This window comes from Helicoverpa armigera, chromosome 28, assembly GCF_030705265.1.
Source record: "Helicoverpa armigera isolate CAAS_96S chromosome 28, ASM3070526v1, whole genome shotgun sequence".
NCBI lineage: Eukaryota > Metazoa > Arthropoda > Insecta > Lepidoptera > Noctuidae > Helicoverpa > Helicoverpa armigera.
In genome coordinates this window covers 21235-49203 of record NC_087147.1, presented here as the reverse complement: position 1 = coordinate 49203, position 27969 = coordinate 21235, and the positions used below count along the sequence as shown (strand labels likewise).

General features: G+C 46.7%; 1 protein-coding gene across 1 annotated transcript; it reads right to left on the bottom strand.

Annotated features, from left to right (window-relative positions):
• Nucleotides 1-42: 42 nt before the first annotated feature.
• LOC110383089 (uncharacterized) lies at nt 43-27436 on the bottom strand. Its single transcript, XM_049851744.2, has 14 exons — nt 27296-27436; nt 23526-23717; nt 10167-10414; nt 9597-9800; nt 8171-8435; nt 7735-7845; nt 7496-7597; nt 7160-7345; nt 5772-5913; nt 4419-4576; nt 4115-4228; nt 3735-3824; nt 3306-3416; nt 43-3117 (listed from the first exon to the last, which is right to left on the bottom strand). Exons 2-14 carry the CDS (start codon nt 23698-23700, stop codon nt 2738-2740), a joined length of 2286 nt encoding a protein of 761 aa, XP_049707701.2. The 5' UTR covers nt 23701-23717; nt 27296-27436; the 3' UTR covers nt 43-2737.
• Between the last annotated feature and the right edge of the window lie 533 nt (nt 27437-27969).

Below are 27969 nucleotides of genomic sequence, written 5' to 3'. Positions count from 1 at the left end.
CGATGCAAAGTCAAAGTGAAACGATGAAATGAAACTCTTCAATATTTTTATATCATTTATTTTATCCGGTATACGATTTCCATAAACACATGGCGATGAATATATGGATTCTGTACATTCAATATCAAAGTAAACAATAAAATGTATATAATAAAATGTAAATATATATTATGATCTATTAAATTATGTTGGCACCGAGATGCGACACGTCGTATCGAGTGGACGCTAAGTACGAACTGAGGAGGACCGCGGCCGCGCCGGACGGACGTCCGTCAGCCGTCCGTCGGGTGTCCGGCGACGCTGGACGCGACGGACTGGATGCTGTGAGGAGAGATACGCGGAGGACGGCGCGGCCGGGAGACGCGAGGTGCGGGGGCCGCGGAGCGAACTACCGGCTGAGAGGCCGCACCACCGCCGCGCTGACTCACTCGCCTGTCAGTCCTAGCACGAGGGGCGGGAGGAGAGCGAGCCGCGTGGCTGCCGGGAACAACGGCCTCGAGAAACCAAAGACGAGAGAGTGGACTACCACGGGGGACAGACAGAGGAAGAGCGAAGGATGACAGACAGAATGTCCGAGTGAGAGAGAGACGACTACAGGTCACAGCGTGACGCCGCGACTGAGGACGCACGAGGCCACCATGGAGTATGATACTAATGGAGTGTTCACTTCAACTCTGTTGCAAAACGTCACGTATATAGAAGACAGTAAGCTTCGTGCGTCCCCAGTGCGCGCGAGAGAGAGCGAGCTAGACACGACACGGCGGGAGCGGGACACAAGGTTCTAAGTAGCTCCTTAACTAACTACATCGAATTCCGTATGGACGGATCATTATATCATCATCCAGGTACGAACGAAACAACGACTTTTTGTTTCAGGCGCCGCGCACAGCCAGCGGATAATACAGCTACTAACATTCTCTCATTTAACAGTAAATAACAAACACTCTATACTTGATAATGAAACTCGTGGAACTACGGACACAATTAAATTAGCAGTTTAATTTATGATTAAACTTGTTAATGCATGTTAAATAAACGAGTCTAGTAAAACGGTTTAACAGTAAATATATCGACTACCCGCTGGATGTGCACAGAACCTTTATATTAATTAGAATTACATTATTTCCGAACTCATTGTCCAATTGACGATAAACGCTCAGACATACAAAAATACATCTCGCTAGAGCTAACGAACTAAGTGCGACACACGGAGTGACCGCGACGCGCCCGCGCCTCTTATCACAATCTTAACAACGACTACTCAACGAAATACTCAGTGTGTGCCCCGGGAGACGCCTTGCACCATGTCTATGTAAACACAAACATGGAGGTTGAATTTGGAAAGCCAGATAATTGTTCAGTAAAAATCTTCTCAACATTTATGTAAAAAAACATGTATTTAAGTTCAGTTAATTTGATCGACTCGCGCGAGCACTCTATTTGTTCAATAATCTGTTACCCAATCCTGTAGATCTATATGGCACAAAGCATCTCCCGAGTCACAAACATTGGCTACACACAGACAGCGCCGAGCATCAGAAGAACAAAACGAAACAAACTAACCAACCAACACCAACACCAACGCCAACGTTGGGCAAACCTTACTCTACGAGATTGTTGCAAAAATTGTGGTAGCAAATATTATTAGTATCTTGTCCATACAAAAAACGCCCGATCTAAACGGACGACTAAAATTGACATCGAAATTTACATGATTCAGTTTAAGCTATGATACATAGTATTTTTATACTTTAAGAATTTGACATCTATATAAAATATATTATAGTTATAGCTGTGCGGCGCGACGTCAGACGCGATATATTATTGCTATCCACGCGGGGCAGAGCTCTGACGCGGCGCCGCTATTGCTTCCACCAGCACGAGCCTAACTCTCACTTACATTACATTATAATTCATTTGGTGTTCACATTGCACTAATTCACATTCCATTTAATACGAACGTAACGTAATAATCGACCATATATTTATAATAATCAATATAAGAAAAATCTATTTTAAATATTAAAATATCAACAATTTGGCACATTTGATTCCTGTTTATAAATTACGTTAGAAAACAAGAGGATACAGGAAGTGGAGAGAAGAGATAACGCAAGGGATACAAGGATTAGGCCGAGCGCACACACTCGCACACAGCGCATGTCGCGACGCGGCGTGTGTTGTGTGTGTGTGCGTGCGGGATACACACGAGTACAGACACGCTAGAGTAAACAAGAGTCACGTGATACAGTAGGAGCTACGAAGACTAAGGAGGAGAGAGACTAGTCAGCTCGTCTTGGACGAGTAACAACACATTCGGCGAATGCTACAGTTTGTGGACAACGAGCGTAAACTTTACAACAAGCGCCGTGACGTTACACCGCGGTGACGTCACATCACGCGCCTCACTTCACACACATTTGAACTTGGACGTTTCACTGTTTATGTTTATCACTACACTTATCTGGCTTCTAACTTTCAATGCATTTCGGACTCCGCACGACGACTGTCCAGCAGTTTGACTACGACACTTTGAAAGGATGCTCATGCAAACCGACAGATATCTCATATCGTAGCCACGCCGCAGCTGTGGCGGCCTGCGAAGCGCCTCGCGATCCTCGAGGCTCATCTATCTTTTGACTGATCCTAAACTAGTGGCAGGATCCCTGCTGCCTCACTACAGTCGGCATCATTACGTGTTCGGAAGCGCTTCGGCATTCCCTGGAGAGTGACGTCATCAGTGCAGAGTGAGCGCGCTCAGCAGCAGCAGCAGCGCGGGCAGTGCGGTGTTCGGTGTGGCGGCGTTGTGCAACGCGCGCACGGTGTGTCGCGCGGGCGCGGGGGAGGCGGGCGGCGCGCGGCGCGGGAACACGGCCACAGCCCCCGCCCGGCCCGCCGCCGCCACGCACCACACCTCGTCCGGCTCCGCCACGTGCAGCACCGCGCGCCAGCAGTGCTGCGCCAGGTCGGGCGCCAGGGCCCCGGGCAGCAGGGCCCCCGGCAGCGGGGCCCCTGCGCGCACCCACAGCACGCGCACGCCGCGCCCGCAGGCTCCGCACTCCAGCCGCCACCCGCCCGCCGCCGGCTCTGCGCTCAGTGCTGTCGCTGTCGCGCCGCCTGACATCATCACACGTCAGTTCTACTACTACTTACCCAATGATGACCGATACAAACAGTCTTGAAAAATGGGGTTCCTAGAGACTAGACTGGGCCGGGATTGATCATGACTCATCATCGATCGTCAGTATAAACAGGCACACCTACTGTAGTTCTGATGGAAGTATTGGACGTATCATGCTACTGACCGGTAACTTTGAGCGTGACTCGCTTGAGCTCGCGCAGGCGCGTGAGGTCTGGCGCCCGCGCTCCCACGCAGCGGTACTCGCCGCCCTCCTGGTACAGCGCCTCCTTTATACCTGCCCAAGAAGATCCAACTTCAACCAGGGAACAATCGGCGCACAACATGTTGACCGTCACGAGTCGGACGCCATGTTTCCCAGTGTAAACGCCGCTGATAATCATCAGCTTTTTCAATACAACTATTTACTATAAACACGGAATAAGGAAAGATGAGCGGAGATGCCATAATGCAGGTCGGTCACCCGCCATCTTCTAGATCAAATACATGTTCTTTGAGACATCTGACAGAGAATTTTGGTATATATGTTTCTCTCTTTATTATATTAGATTACTTCGAAGTATAGATAAGGTGACAATATAGCGTTAGTACTTACCCAGTACTCCATGCGCGTGGTGCGAGCCGGCGGGCGCCCAGCTCTCGCTGGAGTTGCCCACCACGCGCCGCCACCAGCAACCCACGCTGCCTACACCATCACAAGCACATCATACATTGCTAAACGAATCTATACATGATAAATGAGTTTACCGCAACTATACAGTAGAACGTACGATCGTCTCCGATTCAACAACTTCATCGTCAAAGGTTTACAAATATAGAAGGGTATAAACAAAAGAGTAAGATGAGTAACATGTTCTCATATAAGGAAATCTGCCAGCTTTAAAACACACATTTCGGCCCAATTTCGGCGCGACGACCCAGTCGTACGAGACAGTCCCTGTAAAATGAGTAAACGTAATTGTGTACGCGACTTACCTTTAGGACAGTGCAGCTGCACGTTCCCGCCGAGAGGCACCTCCACCTTCTGATGATCAGGCTCCTCGGGCTCCGGCTCGCTCTCCGTCGCCGCCTCCGTGTGCTCCTCGGGAGCTGCCGGTGTATTATGCCAGTTAGTATATAGGCATACTTATTGTACTCTAACCCGTGTCTTTTTTGAAATGTAGGCAGTATTATTCATACTTCGGCGTATCATTTATCTTTTCAAAAACCCGCCTTATACCGGGAACAGGAGATACATGAGCATCAAGACTCACAGACGCGACGGGCTTGCCTCACTCACCCATGACGTTGAGGTAGTACCCGATGGAGGAGTACTCAGCGTCGAGCCAGGAGGCGCGGCAGCGGTACCAGCCGGCGTGCGCCCCGCGCAGCGCCGCCCAGCGCAGCGTGGCCGAGCCGCGCGCCGACTCGTCGCCCGACTCCAGCGGCGGCGGCGAGCTGCAAGCGCACTACCGCTCATACCGACACTCATGTCTCAACTATGTAGCTGAGAACCAGTGTTTAACATGGGGATATTGCTTATCTGACCTCCACAACTCAAACCCGAAACCTCTTGACAAGACTGGTAGTCAGACTTTCTGGCTTCCGACTACCCGTGACACTACCAATGATGTTTAAACACAACAATGACATCAATTTTAGTGCCTTCCGAAGCACGGACAAACTCATCATCCATCCACGGATCGCCGCGCCAAGCATTCAATAACCATAAGCAATAATTTGGAAAATCGATGATGATGTTAAACACACTCTAGACTGAACAATAAATTAAAACAAAAAAAAATCTGCAAAATTCCGTAATTTTCGCCTACTATTAGCACTCCATCGTGAGGCATAAAATTCAACTAATAAAGCGTATAACTCGAACCGTAAAAGCATTATCAAACGATATTTAACGTTTATCAGTCGCTAATTAGCATTAATCCTGCAAATGAAGCGAATTGAGGTCGCGCGGTCAAGCGGAGTCGTGTCTCTTTAATCCAATGAGTAAATGTAAGCGCATTTGTTCGGTTTCACTGACCACGCCGCCGGCTACTTCATTATGTATCGGCTCCACACATGAACGCATTGTGGAATACTAACTGCTATGTGAAACTAAACTTATGGACAGAATTTAAGATTCATGTAAAACTATCTTACAAACATTCCACATAATAAAAAAAAAAACTTTCAGTAAACAAAGTTAAATTGACTCAGTATTGAAAATGGTACAGACTTTACAACAAACTAGAAAAACTTTTATGAAACAACATAAGGGGCCTTAAATAAGTAACGCGTGAGGTTCTCCTGTAACGAGGCGCTACCTTGTGCAGGTCGCTGCTCCTCAAACTTATGATGAGCAATGTCTCTGTAGGAATTTAATATTTTTTCTTATCATGATGACATAAAATAAGCAGAAATTAATCTTACGAAATGAAGTTGGACTCAATATTTTACCCTGGAGCACTCCCTGAAATATTATTTATTTGACGAAATTGGGAGCGACATTGAATGCAAGAGCGTATTTTCTTGGCTCCCACAATAATTTAAAATCAATTATGGATGAAGGTTATAATCATATGCAGTGTCAAACGTATTACTAATATAAGTGCAAGGTGTGTTTGTGTGTCGAACGCCCCGGTGGGGTCGGTACCTGGTGGGGTTGGCGTCGTCTCGCAGCCACCAGGCGCGCGCGGGCGGGTTGGCATCCACGTCGCAGCGCAGCGCCGCCGCGCCGCCCGCCGACAGCGACACGCCGAACCCCGGCCAGCGAGAGATCACGAACGACGGCGGATCTACACAACATCATCAGCATCAGTGCCATGCTCACATCATTACTAAACTGCAAGCATTTACCGATTCTAATCCCATCTGTCCCATTAGAACGTCCAATTGAACTGTCGAAACTGACCACTACAGCCTTCTCTTCAGTTCTAGCAGCTGTAAAAGTTGATTTCAAGTGCGCCAACTACCCCTTTATTGCTAGTCCAAAAAGTTTTATTTTCAGTAAATGTGCATTGAGGCGTCTTCGTTTGATATCTACATTTGATTAGAATGGAAGCTTTACTGCTGGAATTGTATATTTGTTGAAGAAATTCCGTCCTGCAAACACAACAAATGTTGGCGCATCAAAGCTCGCTCTATCGGGCGACTAGCGCTGCCCCGCGGGAGCACCCGGCGCGACTCGTAATCACACGCGCCAGTGTTTGAGTTGCGCCAACTTCGCCGCATTTACATACATTTTCATATCAACCACAACTATCGAACTAATATCCAAAACGCATTAGTTTGTCTGTGTGTGTATGTGTTGTGTAACTACTGACTTCCTAGCTGTGTACACAAATATCTAACTCCTGTGTAATTTGGTTATGATAGACTGTATTGACTCAGTCAATAACATCTATGTTTGTTAGTTTGGAACTTTAAGGTTTAACTTGTCTAATGTTATTTGTGTTCCGGAACTTCAAAAACTTCACCACACTTCATCATTACATAGTTATAGTTTACTCTTTAAGCAAAACCTAAAAAAATAATATTATTATCCGATTGAACATACCTAGTCTAGTTTGACGGCGCAGTTGGCAACAGAATTTCCCACGGAATTAAAAACTTAGCAAGCGCCGCTTGTGACGCGAGCTCTACAAACTTGTTGTGTATTACGTGTCGCTCGAGAATGCTTACATTTTCATACTTGCTCTAGAAACTTACAACAGATTGAAACTTAATAACCTGTTATTATAGGAAAAATGTGTTCAAAATACATCCAGATTCGATTCCTAGAAAACCAAACACGGATGGTGTTGCTAAACACTTGGAGGCCTCACTGGATTGGACACTGTGGATACCTGGCTCCTATTATGGTCATATCGCCGCACAACTCATACTTATATCCTACAGGGTTTGTCTGCATATCAATTTCTTTCTCATATAAAAGTTGTTAGGGGAGCACATGTTGGTGAAACTTCTTCTCATCAATAAACACATAAGGAGTGCAGATTTCTGCCTGGTTTGATTAAATGGTTTTGGTTTAGTAGCACTCACATGTGACGTGTATCTCGAGCTTGGCCGCCATGAGCGCAGCGGGTGGGGCGGATGGGGCGGCGGGTGGGGCGGACGAGGCGGCGGGTGGGGTGGGCGGGGCGGTGCGCTGGCGCGCCTCGCACTGCAGCGTGGCGTTGTGCAGCTCGCGCGCCGCCGTCACCACCGCCTGCGACACCGACACGCCCTCTGCCACCACGAGAACATTACTCACCAGCCATAATTATATGTATGCTAAGAAACAGCAGAACCACCTAATACAAGTATTGCGTCATGCTTCCTGGGTGGTTCTGGCAACGAAATGATATTCTATAAGAGAAGAATGTGTGTAGTTCTCACCGATGGAGTAGTTGGTGTGATGCACGCGGAGGTAGGGGCGGTGGTCCAGCGCCGGCTCCAGCGCCAGCAGCCGCCACGACAGCTCGGGCGCGGGCACGCCGCCTGCACACACACACACACCAGAACACACGTGAGATGTTGCTACACTAGCATGCGATTACTGGTCCCAAGAACCAGAGGTTACAGAGCGACGAGCTATAAGCGAAATGGAATGATAGTGATAATAGTGGATGGGATACCTTCAGCGACGCAGCGCACTTCGAGCTCAGTCTTGTCTCTGACGGGCACCCACGTGTTGCCGGCGTCCAGCCGTCGCCCGTCCACCGCCAGGTACACAGAGCGCACCGGCTCTGAGGAAACATTACATCTCTCAACACTCCACTTAAACACAGGGATCGTTAGCTGACTATCACTGCGGGTATTCAGAAACAGCCCGGAGCCTGGAAGTTAGTGATTGATTGGGAGAGCACGTAAATCTCGCGCCTGCGCCTGATGTCTGTCCGGTGGTGATGGATTGCCGTCCACCGGGCAATGAGAGTAAAGGAATAATGAGTGCACCTGTGTCTGCGCAAATGCTTGTGCACTATAATATGTCCTGCGCAGTTGGCTATTCTCCTTATATGAGAACATAGACGATAATCGGCTAGGAGGACATCATCATCAGGTGATCCTTACCGTATATTAGCAGCTTGGTGGGCTTCCCGGACACGGTCTTCCCGCTGCGGTCGGTGTACGTGCAGCGCCAGAGCGCCGCGTCCCCCCGGGTGGCGCGCCCCACCACCAGCGCGGCGTGGTCGCGCCACACCCCCTCCCCTCCCGCCCCGCCCGACACCAGCTCCCCGTCCTTGTACCAGCGCACGTCGCTGCTGTTGCTGACGTCACACTCGATGCGCGCGCGCGCGTGAGCCTCCACTAGGAGTTCACGCTCTGACTTCACCACCTGGACCAAAGTAGTAGCCATAGTATAGGGGAGCATATTATATTATGTAGGAGCAGTAATTAATATGAGAACGAGTTTACCTGAACTTTCGTACTTATGATAACTGTGCCCTGACATGACAGAGATTAAGGTTACAGCGGGTCGTTCCTCTGAAAAATTTATCGTTTCGCAGAATCTTAGCGACGCGACGTCTTTATTTAGCTAAGAAGAAAAACAACTTAATTTTGTACAAAAACAAGTGTAACAAATAACAAGATTAAAATTACAAGAATAACAAATAGTGAAACAGCTGAGAGCGACAATCAGCGCGATGTTAGCCCGGGTACCAGGCTCGCAGCCGCGCCGGGAGATTGCGCTAATCACGTTATAACTCTGCCTAATGAAGTCCGACCGAGCAAGAAAAATAACAAGCTTACACATCAACAGACGAATTTATACATCGTAAGAACTAGAGAATACTGCGCAACACTGCCGACACCGGTTAGTGCTGAGATAAATATACAACACAAGTGCTCATTAACTTCAACATCGTATGGAGGTCTTTACGTTCAAGTAAAGATATTGGCTCCTCTACCTTAAGGGCCGGTATCCACCAAAGCGGAGAGGAGAGGAGACGAGAGGAGATGTGTTTGAATAAACCAATCCGATTTCGTTATTTCCGCATCTCTTCTCCGCTTAGCTTTGGTGGAAATGGATCAAGCGGAGAGGAGAGGAGATGTCTCATTTTTCTATAAAATTTTGTGCAGCGAGCGAGCAAGCGGCGCGGCAGAGCGGAGAAGTGTCTAGTCGGGCAGCCGGGCTACGCTTACCCCGCTGCCTTCTCCGCGCGCCTCGCACGTCCCGAAACGTCATTCGATTGACTGGCTGCTTTCGTAGACAGAGCTACACACAGCTCACATCTCCTCTCCGCAACGCATCTCTTCTCCGCTTTGATGGAAATAACCTGCCAGCTTTGCGCCTCATCTCCTCTCGTCTCCTCTCCTCTCTGCTTTGGTGGATACCGGGCCTAACACATCTGTAGCTAGCGATCACTCATGGTATATCTATAGCATACCTACATAATATTACAAAACTGAAGAGTTTGTTTGTTTGTTTTGAACGCGCTAATCTCAGGAAGGAATCGGATTTAAAAAAATTATGTCAGCAAATAGTTATACGTACATTAGTTTGCGGCTGCGGCGCGGGCTGGTCGTGCTGCGGCTTGCGCGCTTGCGGCGCGTGCGCGGGCCGGATGACGAAGGTGTCGAGGCGCGAGGAGGCGCGCGGGCCGGGCGCGGCGCCCGCGTCGCCGATGGCGTCCCGCACGGCGCCGCGGATGTTCAGGATCGTGTCGCCCGTCTTCACGCGCCGCGTCGCTACGCCCTGCTGTCGACAAACTAACTGTGAGCCCCGGTCTAACTACACCTTGCGGGTGTCCGGGGTCTCCGCTCTTACACGCCTTTTTTAGAATCTACCTATTTGAGGTAATACCAAAACTTGTTGACAGATTTCCTCAAGGAACCCGAAAGACTAGTTACTTCACTCATAAGAGATCGTTTTTTTTCTGTCTGTACATACGGCATGTATTTAACTTTGAAGAAGGTATCTGACCTACCTGCCTTACCTCGTCTTTCCTTACTCAGTATATATGAAGTATCTTTGTACAAAGCTGTCTGGTTACTCGAGATCTGCTGATGTTAGAAACAAAGGTGTATGGGGCTAGAGTGTAAACTATTGTCTGTAAGTACTAACTTTAGGCGCTCGCTCCCAATCCTGTCCGCTGCTGCGCTTGGTTCTGACATCGTGCGTGAGCGCGTCGGTGGCGCTCGCGTCGGTCGCGTCGGACGCACCGGTCGCGTCGGTCGCGTCGGTCGCGTCAGTCGCGTCGGTCGCGTCATTCTGCAGTACTGGGTAGAGCGGCGCGTCTCGCACGGCGTCGGCCGCGTCCGCCGGCAGAGCGCGCTCCGAACTCGACCACGTCGCCGAGCACAGGGGGGGACCTAGCACAACAACACACAATGTACTGCAAGTCATTCACGAGTGCTAACTCTAACACGATCATAACTCTCTAAACAATATTATAAATGCCGCCTACAAACAGTGATGGCTACAAAACACGCCAGAAGTTTCCCTGACTTCCAAACTTAATTAACCTAATGTCTGGCTGACCTATTAGTAGATTACAATTCAAGTAGCGGCGCGTTATATAAGCGCCCACGTTTCAATCCTGAAAGTGAATGAAAGTGGCAACATGAAGCTTTTGGGTAACAAATCAGCGGCACATAAATATTTCAGTAAACCGTCTCGGGAGCAAGTTGTTATTGCGGCGACGAGTTGCGCCACCCCTCGGCGACGCGTGGGACGCCACAGCTGCGCCTCGCGAGCGCCACGCCGCGTGACCCCCCACTCACGATAATATACGACACAGGAAAATGCCCAGAAAAGAAATTTGACAAATAATTTATAAGGAGAAGTTTACAGCAAGTTGCTAAAGTTTCGGTTTAATTGTTGCTAACTTGAGACAAGTTATTGTGTAGTACATTGTGTTATGAAGTCGTAAACACTGAATGAGCGACGCCCCTCACTCCGCGCCACGTGCGACCAACAAACACAATCACACTACAATTTATGACATTTGCACACAAATATCTGATACGTATCAATTTATCTGCAATGGCATCACTACATCGCATTGTACTATTGAATTGGTTATTTACTATCTATTGCATGTCCAGGTATCCAAGAGCATAAGAATTCAAATAAATAAAGTCACTTTATATCAAATTTTTCTTAGAATCAACCCACAAAACATTGTAAACACTTTATTAAAGAGTGTCTATGTAGTTCCTTGCCGGTTTTTTCCCCTAAGACCCACTTTTTGGAACCGCGCAACTAGCCTGACGTTTCTCTAGCATCATCATCATCTCTAATAGGTCTATATGAAATAAAAACCTTTGACTTTGAAATGGCGTACCTACAACTATTTTCAAATAGTTATCGATGCAAGTGCTCTATTCTTTAAGTACGTACTTATCATTTTAATTCTAGCAAAAGAGCAATTAAACTCGTAATAGCATCACCGCCGTAAGTGGGAGTTTTAATTAAAATAGCGAACAGCCGCCTGCTGGGGAAACTGAAACATTCCTGTGACACGAGCGAGTGTTACCACTGAGGGATACATCCGAAGTGCAATCTGCCGATATTAATGAGCGGCGGTAATCCGCGGCGCGCGCTCGACACGTGTCCGTCACGTGTCCGACACGCGGCCGCCGCACGATAGGGTTAATAGTGTCAACATACAGCGTTAATTTAAAAACTTTGTCCGCCATGTGACACGCGGGAGATGAGATAGTTCCCGAGTTGTTACCAACAATAGCAGCGAGATTGAGGGGACACTCACTATACTTATCGTTGCTCGTAAATCTGTGCAGTGCTCTTGAACTGTGAGCATAATCATTTTATTACGGCATTATTGAGAGAGAATACACTCTAGATTAAGTGTACAGGTTTGATTAATCTCATGAAAGAGGAGATTCGTCCTTAGATGTTAATCGAATTGAAATCTAAGCGTGTTTATTTTTTACTTGATTGAGGGTGATTTCATTATGAGGGTTTTCATCTTTAAACTTATTTAGTTATCCATACCGAGAAACACATGATGAAGAATGAGATGATGTTGATTTGGAAAATAAACAGGTAAATATTGAAACAGTTATTTCATGAAGTAATTGTTCTGACATGAGTACTTATATTTGTCCATCGAAGTCCATCGCTCCGTCGGATCTCGCTTGCGGAACATTTTATTTGAAAAGCGAGAGTTTGAACACAAAGCCTGCACAGATAAGCGCGTGATGTATGTCTGTCCGAGTTACTGATGTCACGCCATTAATAAAGTCGCCCCCCCCCCTCCCCCCGGGGCGCGGGGCACGGGCGGGGGCAGGGACTAATTATTCAGAACAGGACCACAACACGCGGAACTGTGGCCGATGATGTTAGGAGTTTTATAATTTATTTATAAACTAAATGTTAATAAGCATTGTAATGAAGTTGTGGTCAGAGAGTATCTATGAGGATTATTATTATCAGTGTAACATGTCAGCCGACATTGAGACCTAGTGACGAGTGTAGACGTCATGAAAATATTAAAATGCTTTCTACAGGAGTGGACTGTTTAACCTCAACCTCAACTGTTTAACCCAAGGCGCTATTTTCATTGCACCTAATGCCGATGCTGTGTTATGTAAAATAGCCGTGGGGGTAAAACATGTTACATGTTATATCCCCACGTTGCTGGTCCCGCTTGATGTTTTAATACCTGACAGCTTCACCTCCCGGCGGACTCGTCAGCCACTCGCTACACACGTCACACACACATTCGCAATACTAAACGTTGTAATGAAGAGGGAATAAACTGACCCGAAGACATGGGCTTTCATTAAATGTAAAAGAAAAACAAAGAAATAGCTTTTGAGAAGGATAGGCGTCTCTGCCATGGAAATAACACAACACCAATAATAGCAATAGGTAATTAAAATCTTAATTGAGAGTTTTGATCATTTCGAAGTGATTTGACGAGCCGGTTTGCATTTCCTGAATGTGGCAAATATTTAAGCCTTTTCAGGCTCGTAAATAAATATCGGTCAACTTCTTCTAAGCAAGACAACAATGTACAGAACAGCCGGCACCCGGCATCACTTGGGTGACTCGGGGGAACGCTTAAGGTTGACAACTGCGGTGAACGCTTACGAGCGACCGCTTGTCGGACACTCGCGAGCCCCGCGGCTCCCGACACTTGTGAGCACCCCGCGGTCCCCGACGCCCCGCGGCTCCCGACGCCCCGCGGCTCCCGAGGCTCCCTGCGAAGTCCTACAGCGACGTGCTGTTACTGCGGTGACGCACATTACTCTTCGTCAAACAAACGAGGGTGCAACTACTATGAAGGACGAGAAAAAGTTACCATTCATCATCACAACTATTGAGTAAACAAAATAAAACTTTATTTACAGTAAGCATATGATGTTGCTTAACAAACATATAATGAAAACAAATAACCTAACGATGATCAATATCGATTGATCGTCTTTCATAATCATAACACCTTCCAACCTCTGTGTGAACGATTAGCTTCCAAGCAAGGCAGAAGACTGCCAGGCACTTGTGGAAGCGAATACTTGCACTAATTATTCCATCTCCCTAAAGGAGAGAGTTATTTTGCTCTTCTCTTAAAGGAGAGGAGAGCATTGTTTACCTTCCTACTGGGAATGATTGAACCCAAAAATCTGAAAAGTATATAGATAGGACTCGATTATGTTTTGCCTTATCACTATTACAACACGCCTACATATTCTCTCAGACTCCTAAGCTCTTGGCTTAGGATTCACGACAAAAGTATTCGTCGACGACAATGCACATTGAGCGCGTGGCGTGGCGTAGCCTACGTATACGAGTGTCGTGGCAGACAATCGGCTGTGTGAGGCAGACAGGTGGCGAGGCGTGTATGTCTCGCGACACAATTAGCCCGCCTTGGAAAGGCTCACAGCTTTGCAGGGTACTACAATCAACAACGAAGTACAGACAAGAGTCTTTACACAAATGTGAGAGTGTGTTGGTACGCCTTATTCTTCTGTAGCGAGACATATTCTTAATTAGGTGCTTACTTACATACTCCAATATGGTCGCGGTGTTTTAACGGGTGGAGGGGTGGGCACCTTGTTGTTCTGGATGCCCGCGTCCTATTTGATCCTTTAAACGGCATTACCGTGGAGTGGGAGATCTATCCCGTTGTCCTACCCGTGATTACGTGTGCATGGCTAGCGAGACTGATCCCGTATTCGACGCTGAAGTTCATTGAACAGCACCAATGAGGGTTGAGTGCGTGCCAATGTGTCTGTTCAAACGAAACCGACTTATTTTTGTACAAACGCTCCGAAGGCGTGCAGTCTGAGCGCACCTTTACTTAATGTGATTACATCGAGCTATCGCAGCGCCAACAAGTTGTGTAAGTCGGTGCAGCTTCACTCGCGATACCCGAGCCGAGCGCTGAGTGCACGCCTCCCGACTACACCGCCGAGTTATTGTGTTACACGAGCAGCAGCGAGCTTCTTATTAAACTGTGTTTCCTTGTAACTAATCCTTAAAATACATGGATCCTATCTCCTCAACAACACATATAGCGTGTTGTCAGGTTTCACCGCCCCTCGTCTCGCGAGTACGTTCAAACAGTTCCGCAGTAACAGTAACGCGTGGGACGCAATCAAAAGTCAAGGAATACGGAATATTTGTAAGTAAACACACATCACATCCCCTCGGGCAATATAAGCGTGTTATGTATGTACAGACTAATAGGGACAATAGCTTCATCTACTGAATTGTTGAAAAGCCTATCGAGCATCGTGTGGACAAAACAGGCTGACATTTAGCTCCCCGTCGTACATAATTCATGAAGGAGGCGCCGCCGCCGCCGCCGCCGCCGCCGCCGCACCAACGTGCGACACCACGCGATACCGCGCGTCTTCGCGTCACAGCCGGCCACGGCATGCAGCCCAGGCACCGCTCATGCGACAACACCGCCCTGTGGCCAATCTGTGTCGCTTCCCTCTACAAACGCGATATTAAAATTCTCGACACGATCGGCTCCGACACGTCCCCCCCCCACCCTCGGGGCTCATGTGAGGGGGAGGGGGTGATACGCGCGTATCTAAAGTAGCTTGATGTAATCTTAAGAGGTCGGCGGCCGGCGTCCGTCACATCTGACGTCTGTGGTGGGAGTAACAGACCTCTTCCCTAACTATGAGCACATATGAACGTTTGTGCCTTCCACTCGATACACAAATAACGTTAGAAAGGTTTGTGTTTATTACGATTCTGTACCGAGTACCATTTCTACTCCGGTAGTTGTGTCGTGTGGGCGTCGCGACGTGAATGTTACAATGAGCCGACACGAAACATCGACAGTCAAGTGATGTCTAATTAATGAACAAAGTTTGTCATCATTAACATTAACCGTCGCGACTTTCCTTTATCACGTCACACAGTTGCGCGAAGTTTGTCTCTGTGGCGGTACATTACAACGAACCACCACGACCGACTTCAAATACCACTTGTTTATAAAATGTTAGGAGCTAGGTGTATGGTTTTAACATAAAGTCTTATGAAAAACCGGCTGAAGCTAAACTGTAAATCAACTAACTCCTGATTCAAAACGACCGCAATTATTAAGTCTCTAGCTAGATTAATTCAATACAGAATAACTCCAAGGTTACTTCGAATGCTCATAATATGTTTGTATGATATAACTGTGAGATCAGTAGTCGCACAAGTTCAAAGAAATTTAAAGATTCTAGTATAAGTTTAATGTTCATGCTTGCTTTCATTGAGTTTTTTATGTAGTCTGCATTTTTTCGGTACCATCAGCCAGGATGGTTGATTTAAAACTGATTAGTAGCCCCAGTTATTTAGGGTATATATCTGCTTAATATGTAATCATCATCCTTCTGCCTTTATCCATACTTGTCTGTCATAATTTACACCTACATACATAGTATATTTTGGTCAACCTCCGCTTCTACATCAGTTAGTCTGATGACTCCATCGGCGAACACCGCACTGATGTGAAGTCATTAAAGTAAACTAATATGTAGGTACGTGAGTAGTTCGGGCGCCGACGTCATTATTTAAAATGTCTACAATAATGGCGAGTCAGTAATTAACGGCGCGGGCTTTAATTAGCATTCCTTAATTAAAAGTACGTCATCAATTAATAGGTGTGCGGCCGGCCATTACTCCACTAAGTAATTAATACTTGTCATTATTACTTCCAAGTGTTTACATGAAGGTCGAAGTTAAAAAGGCGAGTTCTCTCACAGAACTTTTTGATAAAGTAACAAGCAATGAAATACTTCGAGCAAACCCAGCAGGAATACTCTCAGCTATCCCAATAACTTGTATCACCGGCGACGGATTTACTGATGCCATTACTGAAAACATTCTAAACGGCATTAAAACGGATCTCTGCTATCAGTGTGCTCTGCGGACACACTCGTGGAGATTCATCGGGGCATTCATCCGATCATTATCGCTTCAATAACAGCCACGAAAACAATGGATTTACAACATTCATCATCATCATCATCATTTCAGCCATAGGACGTCCACTGCTGAACATAGGCCTCCCCCTTAGATCACCATCTCCATAGGTACCTGTTGGAGGCGACCTTTGTAAGGTCGTCTGTCCGCCTTGTTGGTGGACGTCCTACGCTGCGCTTGTTAGTCCGTGGTCTCCACTCCAGCACCTTTCTACCCCATTGGTCATTTGCTCTGCGAGCAATATGGGCTGCCCATTGCCATTGCCATAACATTCAAGTCAATGTATAATATTTTTAGCTCAGCACCTTGCTGTACATACTCAAGTACACAGCTGTGATACTTCGCGTATATTTTTGATTAATTTATGCACAAACGCCTCCCCTCAGGCTCCGCGTGATATTCATGAGCCAAGGTGTTGAAGTAGACGCACACACTCGGCGGCGCCGCGACCTGCCAAACGCACACTTGACCGGATTGTTGCTCACACAGAGCACTACAACTTGTGACCTATTTGCGGAATTCCCTCATTCCGCCGACTGCACAACCCGCGAACGGAGTTCAAATAGCAATAACTCAAGACCAACACAAACATTCCACTAAGATAATAATAATATCAGCGCCAGACAAAAGCCAAGTTTAAAGTCGCTCAGCGGGCTATGGAAAGAGCTATGCTCGGCGTTTCTCTGAGGGATCGCATCAGAAATGAGGTAATCCGTCAGAGAACCAAGGTCATCGACATAGCCTACCGAATCAGCAAGCTGAAGTGGCAGTGGGCTGGCCATATTAGCCGAAGAACCGATAACCGTTGGGGTAAACGAGTTCTAGAGTGGAGACCGCGCCTCGGCAAACGTAGTGTAGGACGTCCTCAGGCACGGTGGAGTGATGACTTGCGCAAGACGGCTGGCAGGAGCTGGATGCGAGAAGCCGAAAATCGATCTCAGTGGCGTGCACTTGGAGAGGCCTATGTCCAGCAGTGGACTGCGATAGGCTGATGATGATGATGACAGACAAAAGCCATAAAAATGTCGGCAATCGGCATCCTAGAATACTGTGAGTGCACAAATTAGATGCAAAGATTAGCTTCCTATTGTTCGGAGAAAAATACTTCGTCGCGTTATTGAACCCCGGGGAGTCACCGAGTGCCCCACTGACTCTTACATTTGACTTAAATCCATTTAATCACGTCGTTTATATCTGTAAAAGCCAGGAAACTGTAAAAGAAGAAAATGTAAATTTGGATCAGATTATAATACGAAAAATTGTTAATGACGGCCGGAGATGCCTCAATCTGCATAATAACGAGAAACACAAACATAAGGAAAGAAGTTGGAAGAAAAATATTGTCCAAATGAGGGTACTTTGTGAAACAACAAGATGTGCGAACATCAGCCGCACCTCGTTACCGCTCTCGGCGCGATAAACAACGTCCTGATGAGCCCCTCAACCACGCCACGGGAACAATCCACGCGAGTGCTGCTGAATGTTGTACAATTATGTGTTGCATTAGCCACGCACAGGTGAACTCTTGGAGATCACATGCTCAACATAACAGTTCGATCAATCACGTGTCTCGTGTGACTCATGGCGTCGGTTGTGCACAAACTGCAGCTCCTCATGAATATCTAACAGATGTTAACAGGCGCTCGTCATCGCTTCTTCGCTGTTTTTCTGACACTTCTCCCCTGCCCGCCGCGCACCCCCTCCGTCGTCTGCGCCACCCCTCGGCTCATTACGTCGCCGCTGACGACCATTGATTACATTATCATCCCTAATTTGCGATACTTGTTTCACAGTTCAAAGACTACATCGGAATAACTTTTTTGAGCGACTCTTTTGTAAATTAGCTAAGACAGGCGGCCTGTAGTTATCGTCGCTGTAAAGTTAGCGTCATTTGTTCGGTCGGGGGGAGGGGGGGGGAGTATTGTCGCTGTCGTTACTGTTCCGCTACGTTTGCTCCGCAGTGTAGCGTGACGCCGGCGTGCCGACGTCTGTGCCGCCTTTACATTCAAGCCGGTAAACAACATGCACCAAACGATGGCATTTCTCTATTATCTCTGATCAATGAAATCAACTATGACTGGCATACATTACCATCGTATGCAAGATACTGCATTAATTGCAGCCTTAGCAAGCACGCGTTTGTCTCCGCATAGTGTGTTATCAATCCAGTGAGTTAGAACTGCAATTTGCTAGTACTTCTCTCTGCCGCGTGCAGCTCGTCGCGACTGCAGCCGGCGCCGCTGTGTGCGTGCGGCTCGCGCGTGTGTGCGTGTGTGACGCCGATCGATACACATGCCCGGCTAATACTCGCGCTGCAGAAGTAACATACATGCACTTCCATTGAACTTCTTTACTTGGCATTGTATTCAAATGTATGATTTATTGCTTGTGTGTTAATACAACGATTGCTAGCGCTGCCCAAGTGCCTACTCTCTTGACTAATGAAGAGTCGTGTATTATCTATCACTTTAATACTGAACCTTCTCTGCACATGTCTGTACACTGGCACACACATACCTACACATGTACATTGCAGTCACACACACACACGCGCGTGATATCGTCGTGTGTCGCACAGATTTGGTTTGTTTTACACTCGTATGCTCTAGCGGGTCATTAACTTTAACGTTTACTGAATGGATACTGATACTTTAGAGGTAGAACTGACCCCCTTACCCTGGCTCTATATCGGTCGCAGTGAATTCCCTTACTGCTTAACGTTCGGTGTACCTATTAGATGTAGCTATGGAGGTATTCCATCTTTAGAAACCGATTTAAACCATGTTAAGTCAAACTTTGGGAAACGCTAAAAAGCATTATACATAAATGGTGAAATCAATGAAGAAGTCTTATCTCAGTGAGCGTCATACGCCATGAGTACTGCAGCATCAGTGTACAGTCGGGAACAACGAGAACAAAGAAACTTCGCTGAACTTAGTATTTGTTAGTTAAACACTCTTTCTGTTCGGAGCGGGATGTGTGCGAGCCAAGTTCCGCAGACAACGCTTTGTGGCTCGCACACAACGCGATCTATTGAAGTACACCAAGTGATTCACTCAAAGGAATTGTTAGACGAGTCCCGAATAGACACGCAGTCGCGTACTTTGTGATGAGCTAGAGCGAGGACTAGACAATAGTGCAGCGTGTCACCGCCAGTCGCCACTGAATGACGAATACTTGCCATCATTGACATCATCGCCAAAACAAATAAACATCGCGGATTAGCACAAATTATTAATTTAGTAATGGCAATAACTATGACAGCCTGGAAATGGCGGTATTATTAGACGGTAAGCTAGCTCAGGTACTCGAGTAAATCTGCTAGGAGAGCAGTTATCGGCACTAGTCGTAGCGGCTACTTTTCACTTTGGCTCATTACCTCAGCACTCCCCCCTCCCCCGGAGCCCTCTCTCCCCCCGGGGCCCCGCTAGCGAAGCTTATCGCGGCGTAGGGCGCAGATATTCCCACAATAAACTGCTTTATCGTTTCCCGGCGGTGCGGGCAGCGCTGTTCCACTCGGACGGCGAGGATGCGATCCAAAGCAGCGGTTTGTTTAGTCAGCGCTTTAATTGCTGGATTATACGATGAGAGCGGACTGTGAGACTGACGCTGTGACCAGCTCAGCACCGTGCGAGTCTAGGAACAACATGTCATTACTCTTAATAAGCTTTAATGCTCTTTACATCCAGCTATCTAATCAATTCAGAAGGCTTAACAATTTTGGTTCCTACCTCTATAACCAAATATTTCGACTCCACACAAACACAATATAACTATACGTCGAATGTTCCGAACAATGTCGCAAAACAATATTCTGACGAAAAAGATGATGCTCGTGTGTGTGTGTCAACAATATTGGTGTGTGTATGTGTGCGTTAAGGGTCAGTCGCCCCGGCGTGTGATGTCTTTGGCTTAGAGCGTATTGAGCGGTGACGTGGGGATCATATGCAATTTATATTTTGCGATTGCGATTAGATGATTTATGGAGATAGTAAATGGTTTTCTCTTCTCTCCGAATCCTCACGATAGTAAGTTGTATTGTTTTATTTGAATATTGAGGTAATTGGGAAGGATGTTGTTATTAGCACAGGGCGGCGTGCCTGCCGCGCTCAGCGCCGGATTATTTGTGACTCCAGCCGCTCCCAACCGAAGATCAACTTCCCCTCGCCTCGAGCCTACCAGTACTAAAGAGAATTTGTGTTATCCGAGTGAGGGAAGTAGTTCCCTTCCCTCGGGACGGGACATGGAAGAAACCGTTGGCATATCTAATAGTTTTTTTTTATTTTTTTATTCTTGTATTTCAGGCAACTAGTGCCCATAAATACTGTTACAGCCTTGTATCGTCCCGCTGCTGGGCACAGGCCTCCTCTCACACGGAGAAGGATTGAGCAGTAATCACCACGCTTGCTCAATGCGGGTTGGTAAGGCCTTTATAGATATATCATATTTGTATTTCTAAGGGCCTTAGTTGCCTGAAATAAAGGAATGCATAATAGAAACTAGTTTATAGTAAAGCAGACCATTTGTAAACTGTCTTCGGCGCGACGATACTGATCAGTAAGGTTCAGATAGAATAACACACACATAGAAGGTTTACTAGTGTGAGTAGTGGTGGGTAGTCGCAGCTCATACAAAAGCCTGTAGTTATCATATAAACAGCATACAATGTCGTAAATAGTAAGCAGCTATTATTGCTCCGTCGACTTTATTGAATGTTGAGATGGAGTTGTATCGACGTGCGGTCTGCAGTAGCCGCGACCTATGAATACATTAGTCTCCGCGTAATAACGTTTTAAAAATAATGCCTTCATCCGCCTTCCTCCTGTGCAGGGTGGTGGCGGTGGGGAGCAGTTCGCACATTTTTCCGCGAATTGTTGTCGAGTCGCGAGTGACGAGTGAGCGCCATTACCGCGCGCCGACCGACTCATTACGTGCCAATAGCGGCTTCTACTCAACTATACATTATTGAGCACAAATACTATACTAGATATAGAACAAAAAATTGTAACATTCCTGTGTGTGTGTGTCTGTATGTGTTAATATCTGCGTTGAGCCTGACTGAATTCTCGTAAGGTTCAAAGTTGTCAAGCAATAGGCTTACCCCCGTCCCATGGGACATGGAATATAACTGGTAATATGTGAAGTTATACATGTCTGTGGAGCCCCCGGGGCACAGCCTTCATGTCATGTTTCTCTAATGTTTGTATTGAGGGAATCTGTCGTAAGGCATTACCTCATATTGCCTCGTTGTTTCATTTCCTCTGAGCGGTACATCCAAGTAATTTTTGTTATTCTTCAGGTTTAAGAAGTCGGTTACGGAACGATGATCTTGATCTTGGAATACAGTTGACTCGTGAGTTTCTAAGTACATACCCAACACTACATATACTTCGAGTTATAACTCGAAGTAGGAATCCTATGGTCTAAATCAACGTCGCCGTCATCACAGTCTAAAGATGTTCACTAATGTACGAATGCCTCCATTTTTCACAAGGGCTGCTGTCCAATTCCAAGAGAGATTCAGCCAGAGTCAGTTTTTTTGAGCAATTGAAACAAGACGATTTTTATTTATCCTTTATTAGAAATAAACATGTAGATGGTCAGACACGCTGTTAGTCACAATGTATGCTCCCCTCCCACCTGATCATATCGCGGCGCTAAGCCGATGTGACATCAGCTCAACACCCTTCATCTTCAGCACGCGCGCTGCACAACTACCACTGTGCATCACTGCACGAACATTAGCAATATAGGTACATAACATACTAATATCACTAGCGGGTGATCAAAGTAGTTGGTTCAAGTCGGTACATGTTCAACAGAAACCGCTGTCAATAAGTAGTGCGCTTCTATCGTCAGTGTTGTCTTCTAGACAGACAGTGGTACTTCTGCGCTCGCCTGCGTCGTGTCGCGGTAGTGCGCCTCCTATGCTAATGCACGCCTTAGGGAATACTTACGAAGCGAACTCCAAATAGCGGAAATCTCAACGCTACGTTTTATCGCAAATTGTATTGAGCGGCGATCGATAGCGACCTCTTTATTTCGGCAGTGAATTGTAATGAATTCCGCCGACTGGAGGGGAACACGCGAACAGACATTAGCGACGAGCTCAGAGCGCGATCCGGAACATCTCCGCCGCGAACAATGCGCCGCCTCACGCTGACACACGCTGATTTATTGCAGCACGCACACACACACACACACCGCGAATCTTACGATCACGAGCCATGAACAATAACAAGATACGAGACTTTATACACAAGTAAATTGTGCCTAAGTAAATAAAACCGTAAGTCATTAAAAGTGTTGAAGATCTTTCTAGCAGGTTTGGGGACATGCGCCCCGAGGGTTACTTCTAGCCACAGTTGTTGGCCCCTTCTGGAATCCACACTCTATTGCAAAGAAAATGTATTGGGAATAATCGGGATGGCAGCCGACTAACACGATACAGGTACAGCGAGCACTCCAAGCACTCGCTCTAATAAGTAGTTCCGTAAGCTTCCTCAGCAGTTTTTATTACAAAAGACAATTATTTTGAAGTACATTATAATTTAGCCACTTCCCTACTCATTGAAGTAGCAAACATAAATAAGAGGTACTCGTTAATTAAGTTAATAAGCATCAAGAAACACAATCGCATGCGGAGACATAAAGAGATGTGCGTCGCTCCCCTCAAGTGAAACAATAAGTAGCGGCGCTCGGAGTTCTCTCGCGCGCTTAGCGCAAAGCTCTTGTAATTAAATCTCACCATTAATTTGATGGCGAGATAACGCGGATTATATGATTGCGGCGTCGCGTCGGTCGCGTCGGTCGCGTGTGTCTAATGCCATTACTTTAGAGACGGTGGCGCTACTGCGTACATTCGCTTTGTCATTTCAATGAGTTCATATCAGGTCATAGTATGTTATAGTATGAGCCCTGAAAAGTTCCTTCAATCCGCTGATACAATTAAACCTATGGCAGGACAACAAACACCAGCTGAACAGCTACAGTGGAACTGAGCTATGTATTGTACTATGTACTCACCAATAAAGAGGGAGAAGTAGAGGAGAGCAGAGAGTAGCGTGCGCGTGCGACGCGCGGGGCGGAGCGCGGGGCGGGGCGCGCGCGGCCAATCAGCGCGCGGCATGGCGGGGGGCGGGGCGGGGCGCGGGGCGGGGGGAGGTGGCGGCCGGCCGCGCGACTCGCGCGCATCGCTCATCTCCACGGACGCTGCATCTGTCGACAAACAACAAGCGTTACCGACTGCAGCACTCGCACTGTACTGTCGCACTGTGTGAATAAACGCATCAATCTGATACATGTAGGTCTGCACCACGGAGTTTGCAACACGATCCCTAATCTCACGGTCACGGTCTCTACCTAATTACGTTTATTGCTTTTTCTGTCCTATATCCCTGTGTCCCTATATCCCTGTATCCTTATGTCTCTTTGAACGCTTAAATCTTCAAAACTGCGCAACCAATTTTCATACGGTTATCTAATACCTAGATAGAGTGATTAAAAGGGAGGTTTATATGTATAATTATGTGTCTAGACATTATTATTATTATATGTATAATAACATACATTAAATAGTGGGGAACTACTGTCATCCCGTGCGAAGCAGGAGCGGTTCAAAGAACTTTGTTTGTAGTGAGATCGGTTTATGAGCTGGACGGCCTCATATAGAAATTGCACATAGACTGTGGTATTGCACATCATCCTTATATTGTCGAGTAAGCGCGGTGTGTGGATGGAAATTGGCGGCAACAGATCGTATATCTTGGCATCGAGTGGAAGGAAGTGTTTAGCGCGCCTCGTCTGCACCGCGGCGCCGCTCCTGCCCTGTTTATGTAACACTACCGGCACGTCCGATGCCTCGCGAAGCACTTATAACATAAAGAGCGTACCGACGCCGGTCAGGACAGAGTCAGGATCTATTGAAAGGAGCCCAGAGCAATCGAGTCAACTCTCGAAAGTTGTAAACATGCTCAGGTGAACTTGACTTTCTTGCTTAGGATGTCGACTCTATTATATACAGCAGTAACTTCTAGACACCAGCTTCCAGAGCCAAGAGCCAGTAGCCATAACGTTACGAGTGCCAAAGATGATGGAATGATAGCTGGGACCCACCAATTTGTCGTGCCTTAAGAAACACGGTAGAACTCGTTATGACAAGATCTTCATCCATCCACAGACGGGCCCGTGGCTACGCCAAGTGTTGCTTAACTTAACGATCGATACCTCCGCATGGCTTGGACTAAGCTACGAGCTCTTGATTCCCATTTCGCTAATTAAGTCTAGACCTCTAAGTTCCGGGTGGTCAATTGAGTCAGTTTCAACGTACCGGGGTTCTCTACAATGATAATACGTTAATGTTTAGGTAGTCAGACGCCCACTCTCTACACATTCGAGGTCCAGAGGGAACCAGGGAGAACTGCTCTGCCGAATACCAAGTAAGCGAGCTTACATAGCTAGGCTAGCAGATAGCAAAATAACAACTTCTAAACTATTCCACTTTGATTTTCATTTATATCGCTTTGTTTGACATTTGCCAATGAGTGGAGTCAGTGACTTCCAATATCGCAGGCCTCGCTACAAGGTTTGTCTTAATCAAAATTAGGCGTATTAGGTATGTGTTTTGGTCGTACCTCCCCCGCAGCGGCTGATAACTCACAAACAGCACTGAATCTAAACTTCAGTCGCAAAGGTAAACAAACCTGATTAAAACCTCTCCGAAAGTTATCAGCAAAAAGAGGCCCATTAATTCATGCTCAATTAAAGTATGGCACAATTCTCGAATCAAAACCGTCACACAACACATAAGTAAGTCAGCCATCGGTCTCAGTTGGTGCTGCGTGTGTCAGGCATTTCTGCCGATGAGCTCGTAACTCCTCAGAGCCGCGCTCTCGCGGGGTGTGAGGGGGGAGGAGGGGAGCGCCACACTTGTATAATGTCAACGACAAATGCGCTCAAGAAAAATTCTAGCAATAAGAAGTTGCGACAGTTTAAGGGCGCGCCTCGGAAGCGGATATTAGCAATTTATCGCTGTACTTTTGAACAGTTTTATTGTTCCGCAACAACTTTCTCTCGGGTTTCCATACTGCTGCGCCGACACCTAACTAATGTGTTTCGCAGCGAGTTGCCTTCCCCCCCCCTCTCACCCTCGTCGCCAACTCGTGCAGATGTATCGCAGCAGTGGCGAGACTGCTCATCATCACATCTCACTCGGCTACTCCTTACGTATGTCAATCATTGTAATCTGATACTCATACATGTTTTGCAAATATGTATATAGGTATGTATATGCATGCTAACTGTCTGTCTGACTTCCAAAAGTCGATTGTTGCGCTTTCTGACAGGTTTCTGTAGGAAAAAACTCAGGGCACCGAAATCATGCCATGAACCTGTATGGTTAAACGAAATCTATTGAGTTTCATGTTTGTAAGGTAACGTAAGTCATCTATTTTTGTCCTCCTGTTACAAGCCAATACTAGCTACCCCTATGTATAACTACATTATTACTACTTTGGTTTGTACCTCTTTACTCTCACTCATGAGATGTAAAGAACCAAATTCGTAGCAAGTCAACGTCATTGGGGACTTCAAGGGGCTCCGACTCAATATTACCGAATATCTACTGACTTTCTGACTTTTATTTATTGTACTGGTTATGTTTTCACAGAAACATTATTATGAGCATGGACACTTGCTGAAGTTCTCTACGTCGACGTAGAGGTTGTATTTCATCAAGGAGCTATACTCGGCTATTATGTTAGTAGTAGTGACAGTCACATGAATAGAATAGGTCTTTATTTGCTTGTATGTGGCCGTTGTACTCAGTTGTACAGTATCAGTACATCTGTTGTTAAGGCTCTGGCTGAGTGTCATCGAGTGAGAGTCTTATGTGTCAGTGTCGCCGACACAATGTATATGCTAATGTGAGCGAGTATTGTGCTCCGAGACAATGCTCCGAGTGCACTGACCAGTGAGCAGCCACACAGGGGGACCCCACACCGGACCACTCACTACTTCTTGACTCATTTGAACTATGGCTTTCATTGCCAAGTGTACATCCACTTGATATTAAAGCTCCACATAGCTTACGGAGAAAGAGATCGATGGAAACCCTACATAGGTACGCAAAGTTTTATTTTCTCTAACCCTTATTCTGATATATTGAACCGCAAGAGATATACAACATTTGTTCTAGGTGTACACACTAGGTACTATGGAGCAGGGGTTCAAAAACTCCAACTCAACTTTATGCAATGACATTTTTGGGATTCAGCTCTTAAAAAATCTTTTTGAAAGCCTTATTTTTGCATGAAAACGGCAATGTTTTCGCTGGTCTAATCCAATCCGAGTAACAATGGGTATTTGTTAGGATTGAATTTGCCAAGAATGTTAATTTATTGCTTCGAAACACTTGTTTTGTTGGTAAACGAATAACTTATGACACGATGGGCACATCGTGAGCGCGTCTCCTGTCGCCCGCACTCCACTCACTCCCACAGAACTCGTCACCACTATCTCAACTACACAATACGTTATTCCTATTGCGTATCGCGGATTGGTACTAAGAATAAGGAAATCCGCTCTGAATCCATGAAATCTAATTCCAAAGACCTTTTAATACAAGCTTTCTTATTCAAATGTCACCATCGATGAGGATAACAAGTATTCTCTAAGAAATGCAAATACATTCCAGGAAATTTTCACTTAGGGATGGAATAAACGTGGAACCGATGCTAAGTTAAGTGATGAGTATCGCGTGCACTCACTGTAGCACTGTGTTGTCATGTAACACTCACCGATATCGAGACGCGGACGAGCCACACTCACACACACTCGCGAGGCGTCCTGTAGCGCCGGGCGCCGCGACCGAACTGCCGAGCGAGCCACCCTCGCACCCCGCCGCCCCCCACCCCGCGCCTCACCCCGCACCCCGCACCCCGGCGACAAGTCACGCGACGCACAAAGGGGATCAGCCGCTCCCGATACCAACGATATTCAGCTAAACTAGCGCGACTGATGTGCATCCTGAGCGCTGCACGCACGTCACGCAGGAGTAACGTGCAGCGGTTAGAACACCCCCTGTATAGGCGATCTGTTGTGTAACACTATGAGTGGAATGAGTTCATTGAGACGCTGCAGGGTCGGCGTGATGCGGCGTGACGCGGTCAGTGTCGCGCGCTGACACGCGCTAATCCAAGGCGACGCGTTAGTCTCGTCACGCTCATGCAGCACACTCACCCGACAGAACAGAAGCTCCATCACTCTGGACGATTATAAAGGGAACTTCTTTTGAATTGCTTTTTATCTAGTGATTTAGGATTAAAGTATAGAGAATCAGCTAAAGCTCTTGAATCAGCTGTCCGTAAGCCACACAACCTGGACTACGACTCTTCAGTTCTCAGTTATCAAACTCTTCTACTATTGTGTAGGTGTCTTCAACTAAACTTATTATCCCGTCAATATCATTTTT

What these genes read in the sequence shown, in the direction of transcription:
- LOC110383089 (XM_049851744.2), bottom strand. Translation starts at nt 23,700, where the DNA reads ATGAGCGATGCGCGCGAGTCGCGCGGCCGGCCGCCACCTCCCCCCGCC. An exon ending in CTACTTCTCCCTCTTTATTG is followed by an intron (nt 10,415 to 23,525) that starts GTGAGTACATAG and finishes TTGTTGTGCTAG; the next exon opens with GTCCCCCCCTGTGCTCGGCG. An exon ending in GCAGCTGCACTGTCCTAAAG is followed by an intron (nt 3,825 to 4,114) that starts GTAAGTCGCGTA and finishes GTGATGGTGTAG; the next exon opens with GCAGCGTGGGTTGCTGGTGG.